At 27.9% G+C, this 7641-nt stretch overlaps 1 protein-coding gene across 1 annotated transcript; it reads left to right on the forward strand.

Annotated features, from left to right (window-relative positions):
• Positions 1–624: 624 nt before the first annotated feature.
• LOC107648004 (histidine-containing phosphotransfer protein 1) lies at positions 625–1907 on the forward strand. Its single transcript, XM_016352035.3, has 6 exons — positions 625–844; positions 946–1082; positions 1164–1232; positions 1318–1389; positions 1477–1549; positions 1627–1907. The coding sequence occupies exons 1-6, from the start codon at positions 782–784 to the stop codon at positions 1669–1671; spliced, it is 459 nt and encodes a 152-aa protein (XP_016207521.1). The 5' UTR covers positions 625–781; the 3' UTR covers positions 1672–1907.
• Positions 1908–7641: the final 5734 nt, after the last annotated feature.

The raw sequence follows: 7641 nt of genomic DNA on the forward strand, positions 1-7641 counted from the left end.
ATTAGTCTCTAAACTAACAAATATGATACTAAATCTCAATCTCTCAATCTCTATCTCAATACCTCAAAACAGACGCTACCTTAAGTAACAAGTGCTAGTTGATCTAGTTGGTTGCATTGTTGTTGAGAAACTAGAATAAACTAAAGTGTTTAGAAGTTAAGAGGTGGAAGTAAATGATTGGCTGAGTGAGGAAGAAGAGTGAGTGGCATTAAATATACAACGAGGTATATTTCATGATTTTAAAAATAATTTATTTTTATCCTTTTTTTATTAATTATTTTAATATAAAAATAAAAACATAAAAATAATACAAATATCAATTTTCTTGGACATATATTATAATATCAATTATGTTAGATGTACCATAAAATTAATTACTAAAATTAAGTGTTGACGTAAAATATATATTAAAAATAAATTAAATTTTATATATTTAAATATAAATATATAATAATTAATTTAGTAACTACTTTTTAATATGTTTTTAAAAATTAAAATAGATAAATAAAAAATAATTAATAAACAATGGCAAGTCCGAGAAGAAGCAGGGATGTGAGGAGTTCTTGATTCAGAGATGGACTAAGATTTGACATTTACTGAATCCTTATCCTTGCATCATCACTTGTCAGTTTCACAAAAGAAATAAAGAAAGAAATAATTAATAAACACATTATATAAATTGGCAGAAGGAATAGGAAATACATGAATATGTGAAGAGACATATTGAGAGAGTGAGAGAGAAAGAGAAAGAAAGAAAGAAAGAAAAGAAGAGATATCAAAAATGGATGTTGTGACTCAGATGCAGAGACAGCTGATCCAATACACTTCCTCCTTATTTCAAGAGGTATGTAACTTACTTAACTAATCTAATTAATCAACTATGCTATAATAAATTAAGGGTAGTTGAGTGATTTTTGTGTTTATTTATTATGTTTGTAAATGAAGGGATTCTTAGATGATCAGTTTAACCAGCTTCAGCAACTTCAAGATGAGAGCAACCCTGAATTTGTTGTTGAAGTTGTCACTCTCTTCTTTGAGGATGCTGAGAGGCTTCTTAATGAACTCTCTAAATCACTGCAAGTGTAAGTTAACTTCCATTTTGATCTCTTGCACTTAAAAATCATCATTCATTTCATTATGGTTATGCTGATGATCAATCCCAGAGAGCAAGAAAGCATTGATTTTAGAAGGGTGGATGCTCATGTTCACCAACTCAAGGGTAGCAGTTCCAGGTAGTAATTAATATTAATATATGTAATTAATTCACTCTTTGTTATAAATATAAAGCTAAGGATAATTGATTATTGGGAAATACAGCATTGGAGCACAGAGAGTTCAGAGAGTCTGCATTGCTTTTAGAAACTTTTGTGAGCAGCAGAATGTTGAAGGGTAAGGTTATGGTTTTAATTAATTAATATAATATTATTGTTATATATGGTTTATGTTTTGATTATGGTATTCATAATTCATCATCAGGTGCCTTAAAAGCTTGCAAGAGATAAAACAGGAGTATTCACTGGTCAAAACAAAACTTGAAACTCTCTTCAAGGTACAAGAGATTATTGCTGCCTCTTCATTAATCAATGTTAAATGTTTGTTGTATCACCTTAATTATATTTATTGCAGATGGAGAAGCAGCTATTTGCAGCAAGGGGTTCAATATCTAGGTAGAAGGAAGAAGAAAAAGCATTCATCAATTTATGTGTTGTTGTAATTTGATTTTGTCAATTATAGGTTATAGCTGCATCTGCATCATCTTTGAATAACAGATCACAAGTTGAGCTTTTCAATTCTGCAACATTAATCTTTTTATTATTTCCTTAAATAGTTGATTTAGTTTGTGCTTTTATTTTCAATATTTTTTGTTTCTCGAATTTTGTGAAAAAAAAATTTTCATGTTTTTACAGATTTTTCTTTTTCTTTTACATAATCATAAAAATAAAAAAGAGAAAATATGTAAGGGATGAAATCGAAGAAAACTGGCAAGTATTTCAATACTCACACCCGCCTCGAAGATTAACTATTTGTCCTATTATTTGCAAATATTTTATTTATGGAAAAGTAGGATGAACCAATAGAATATTTATATAATGTGTACAATGGAGGTTTAAAGAGTATTAGAGTTATAACCATTAGTGTTACCTTTTCCCATTAGCTGAAACTTTTGGGATGGGTGGTATTATGACATGGTATTGGAGTTTTAGATCCGAAAGGTGATGGTTATTCTAAATAGTATGGCGATGTTCGTTTTGTAACTCAATAGCCCATTGTACACATTGTACAAATAGTCCATTGTCTCTCTAACGAGACTCTTTATTTATTGTCTTAAATTTATACCACGATCTTTATCATTTCTGAATATAAACCAGACGCACTCTAATTTTAGACGGGAAATCAGCTTTTTTAATTTAGTATAACATGTGCAAAACATGTTAACTTGTTATTATCTCTACTAACTCAAATTGAAAATCCCCAAGACAGATCAATGATCTGTTCTTTATTAATTAATTAGCTAGAATAATGATAATATGGTCCAATTTAGCATGTTCACTCTTCATATATTATTAAGTAAGTAGAAATCAGTATCTGGTAAATATTTGATGAGTTGATTTCGAGGTCAACTTGTTACATATCTTGATGTGCAGTGCAGATAAGATCTCCTGTAACACATAGTTTATGTCTTACTTATCTTCATCTTCTTCAAATTTCAAATACCACAGCAATGCAAGTTGAAATAACAAAAGTTGCCTTATTAACTTGGTAATCTCTGTATAAGTATTAGAAGTGGTAAGCGGACCAAAATTTGTTAGATCGGCTCGCATAATCTGCTAAAAAAAGTGGGTTTGATTGAAAATTTAAAATCGTTAAATGTAAAAAATTTATCTAACTTGCACTGCTTAATTCATGGGTTTTGGCGGGACGGGACGAGGCGGGCTTTTTTAGTGGGCCAAACGTTTTTTTTGTCAGAATCATTTTTTTACAAATTTTTATGATTTTATTAATCTACAGAAAGATAAAGATGATAATTGAAAATATTTTAAATTATATTTTGGATTATGTTTTATGTTTGATTGATTATAAATTTAAAAAAGTTTAATTATATGTTTTGGATAATATTTGTTTTGCTTTGAACAATGTTAATTTTATTATTTTGTTTTAAAAGACTTAGTGACTTTATAATTATAAAGACTTTAATGTTAGTGAATTTAAAAATTATAACTTTTTTATATATTTAAAAATTTTAAATTTATTGAAATAATTGTAAAATTATATAAATTGTTTAATATTTAATAATTTAAAAAAAAATTTATCAGACTTGACTTGTCAGTTTACCATTAAACAAAACAGAAAAAAAATTTAAAACCGTCTCACTAGATAAAACAAGACAAATTAATCCACTAAATAACGAACTTTTGACGAAATTCAAGTTGGCATCCCTATTAAACATGTTGTTTATTATGGTACCATATTTTAATTAGATACCCGAAGGATATAATTAGAATATTGCTCACAGAAACAATCATTATTATTAGTTCCACCATATTTTTATTATTTGTTTCAGATCACACACTAACAGGAGATTGTGCTCCGTGCATGCATCTAGGGGTTATGAAATTCAAACCGGCCGATACAAATCAAATTGTTTATTCACTTAAAACCTATTAGAATTACATTAATTTAGATTTAATTATATTTTATTTTTAACAAATTATATAAATTAATTAAAATTTAAAATTTTTTCACTAAGTTTATTTAATTCAATCCAAACAGCTATTATTTATTATTAAATTAATATTTTATTTATAATATATTTAATTTATTATATATTTTTATTTTATTTATGTATTATTATAATTCAATCGTGTTATCTATAAAAAAAATTAATTATTCTTATAAAATATATATTAAACAATATATATATTTATATATAAATACATAATTATTAATTTAATGACTATTTTTTGTAATCACAAAAAAATGACTCTTTTTTTGTACACATTATTCTTTATTATTTAATAAACACTTTGTGAATATAACATTTTTATTTTTAAAATAAAACCTTTAAATAGATTGATCTAATTTAAATTGTAACAAATTGATTTAATAATAAAGCTATGTGGTTAAGTAATTTTGCGCATTTATTCTTCAACAGCATCGTGTTCTCTTACTTGATTTCTTTTTTTTTTCTTCTTTTTTCTCTTCATCCTCCTTAATAATCAATTAATCATCATCATTGTTGTTGTCTTCTTCATCTTCTTCTCTTATATATATATTCATAAAAATAAAGTACATAAATTTTGATTCACATCACAACAAAAATTTTGATGCACAACACAAAAATTTTAGTGCATAACACAAAATTTCAAAAAATCACATGTTTTGAAAAAAATTTTGGTGCCCAACAAAATACACACAACACATAAAATTTGGTGCACATTAAAAAAATTTTGGTACACAGCACAAAAAATTTAAAAAATTATATGTCCAAAATATTAACATCTATTCAACAAAATATATACAACATAAAAAATTTTAAAAAATCATAATTGACTTATTCAACTGACAAAATATATTTGTAGTAAAAATTATGTATTTTTGTATAAATTTTTGTACTATGAATAAAATTTTTTATATTATATCAATAAATTTATGTTATGTGTAAAAATTTATATGTTTTTTAATAAAAATTTATGTTAAAAAATAAAAAAAAAATACTAATATACGTACGTATTTTTTTATTAAATTTATATTAATTTAATTGAATTTAATACAAAAACGCTTGTTAAAGTAGCATCAATTGCGCAACAGACACCCATGCATGAATATCTTTAATGTCCACGGCAACATTTTTGTAAGGTTACTTAATCCAATAATAGATTGCAACTTACGTATCGTATATTGGAATAAAATCACATCCCTCGTTCCCTCACTCCCGTTATATTATTCCCCCTACTAATAGAGTTTGTTCTAGTATCTCATACATTAGAGTTCAATTTATTTTTTACACGCTGAGTTAATACTCAAAATGGCCTCTGATATTTGACCCCTAATTCAATTTAATCCTCAAAATTTTAATTGATTTTAATTGTATTCTGAAATTTTGATTCGCGCCTCAATTTGACCTTTTTATTGCTTTCCGTCATCGAAGAGTTGATCTGATATTTTAGTTAACACTTAGCACTATCAAAACAACGTCGTTTAACTCTTGGCGCCCAAATTATTTAGAAACGATATTGTGTGACATGAGAACAAGATTAAACACTTCCACTGCTTCTCAATACCCGGTGAGAGAAGAAGCACTCGACTGATTGGAGAAGAGCGAAAAGCAAGCACCAATGAATGACACGATGGAAGCTGACAATAAACCCAAAACCCAAACGTTAACCACCTCAAAATAAAACTCCCAATTGATCCTTTTTCTTTCTCCTCTTCCCTTAATATACGTACCCTCAGAGAAGAACCACGAGTGTTGTTATAATTAAAACTTCACCATCTCTTCAAAATGTTGCATGAGGTTTGTTTTTTATTTTTTTCGCTCTATTACCCTAATAGAAGAGAAGCAGACACACCCAAAATTGTTGCTATTGCTTCTGGACTCTGGTGCATATCATTATTTTGCTCTTGCAGGTTTTGTAACAGTATAACTCTTCACACCTACTCAATTTTCTTTTATTTATTATTTTTCTTTTTCTAAAGTTAATTAATTTTGATACATTAAGAGTAGTAAAAACTTGTTTGCAGCGTCATCTAATCAAATTTTGATACATTAAGGATAATATCTGACTTTTTTTAAGCATATGTTTAATTAATTTGATCAAAAGAGGAACAATTGAACCCTTTTTCTTTATAAGCTTATATAAAGAAATAAGGAATATACGATAAATTGTTATGCCAGCTAAGACATTAGAATGATTTTTAATGATATGTTGTCAGACTCTTGTTATATTATTGGCTGCATTTTAAAACTACATGTAAGGCTACTTTTTGAGCAGTAATAATTGCTAACATCAACTATATGAAATTAATATGTAAAAAAATATTTGAGACTATATAATAAATTTTATGCATCTTCTTAATTGCATTGCAAGTGTAATGGTGTAAATAAATATGTTCAATTTTTGTCTTTTTTATGTTCTTTGGGTCTTAGAATAAATATTGATAAGTGCTAACGAAGGAAGAAGAATTCAATCTCTTTCCCTTCAAAAATAGATCAATTACTATACCCTACTTTCACAAGAGTGAATATCATGTGGATGTCTTTGAAATTTTGTGCTGATATAGATATGTAGCACCATGAGTACTAGGTATGGATGGTCAACTTGGCACTGGTGGAGAGGGCACAGCTGATGAAAATTCTATTGGTGGAGTTTATAAGTTTTCCGAGTTGCACTCACTTGATTCTTCAACTGGTGTCTCTAAAGTAGAAGGAAAATGATCAATTAAGGTACAATAAGAAACATGAATTTCATCCTAAAACATAAAATATCGTGAGAATGTCTTAATATACTTTTTTGTCCATTTAATTTTGGTAGATACATGCTGTCAAAGCAGGAAGAATGATGTCTATGATTATTGATAATCGTGGCACCCTCTGGATGTGGAGAAATTGCCCACAAGAAAGCAAAGGTGAATTCTCTTTTGTAAGTAGTTTCATTCCAATGCCAATACGGCCTTTCATGGTCTTAATGTTGCCAAGGTTGCATGTGGAAATGAGCATATTGTAGCATTGGTTAGTAGTGCCAGAGAATCAAACAATGATGAAGATTTGGTTTGCTACTCTTGGGATTTTAACAACCATGGCCAGTTAGGATTGGGGGATAGGAAGAACAGGGCACATCCAGAAGTTGTGAAAACATTTGATGAGGAGTCTTCTTGGACAAATTTAAAATTTTTAGGGGTTAAATTGATGCTTTCAAATATTTCGCCACGTCATCTAACTGTTATGGTATCAGGTGTCAACTAAAATTGTCAGATTAGCTTTTCGGCGACGGAAAACGACGAAAAAATCAAATTGAAGCACAAGCCAAAATTTTAAGTTACAATTAGAATCAATTAAAACCTTAAATTAGGAATCAAATTTAAGATGTCATTTTGAATATTAATTCTTCACACTCTTCTCCCCCTAAATTATAAACCCATTCACTCCTAAATTATAAACCCATTCACTCTTAAGAGTATATAGTATAGTTATACCATCATATCATAGACATAGAGTATGTGTAAGGTTTTTTTCTGGTCACTTGACGTTACATTCTCATAAAGATTGCTTTCACTTGTCAGCTAAATTTGTTAAGTGTGGTCCATGCCATTAGTAACATGTACAGTACTACGTCTACGTAGTACTTTTAGATGCTAAATCTCGTGATTTTCACTATAGTAAATTCAAGTGATTTAATATCATATTAATATGTATCGATACTTGTATTTTCAAAATCATACGGCCATAAATGAAACCACAAGTCTAAGACAAAAAATATTATGTATATAGTTTATACTTTATTTAAGAAAGTTTTTAAATATATCCAAAACACTAATGTTCTAGTAATTTTATATAATTTTTTAGAGTATATACCCATTTTGGTCCTCAAAGAATTTTAAACTGGACACTTTAGTCCTTAACTAAAATTAATTAGTCGATTG

Source organism: Arachis ipaensis, chromosome B6 (genome assembly GCF_059453495.1).
Source record: "Arachis ipaensis isolate K30076 ecotype BB chromosome B6, ASM5945349v1, whole genome shotgun sequence".
Lineage (NCBI taxonomy): Eukaryota > Viridiplantae > Streptophyta > Magnoliopsida > Fabales > Fabaceae > Arachis > Arachis ipaensis.

What these genes read in the sequence shown, in the direction of transcription:
- LOC107648004 (XM_016352035.3), top strand. Translation starts at nt 782, where the DNA reads ATGGATGTTGTGACTCAGATGCAGAGACAGCTGATCCAATACACTTCC. An exon ending in CTCTCTAAATCACTGCAAGT is followed by an intron (nt 1,083 to 1,163) that starts GTAAGTTAACTT and finishes GATCAATCCCAG; the next exon opens with AGAGCAAGAAAGCATTGATT. An exon ending in CTCAAGGGTAGCAGTTCCAG is followed by an intron (nt 1,233 to 1,317) that starts GTAGTAATTAAT and finishes TGGGAAATACAG; the next exon opens with CATTGGAGCACAGAGAGTTC.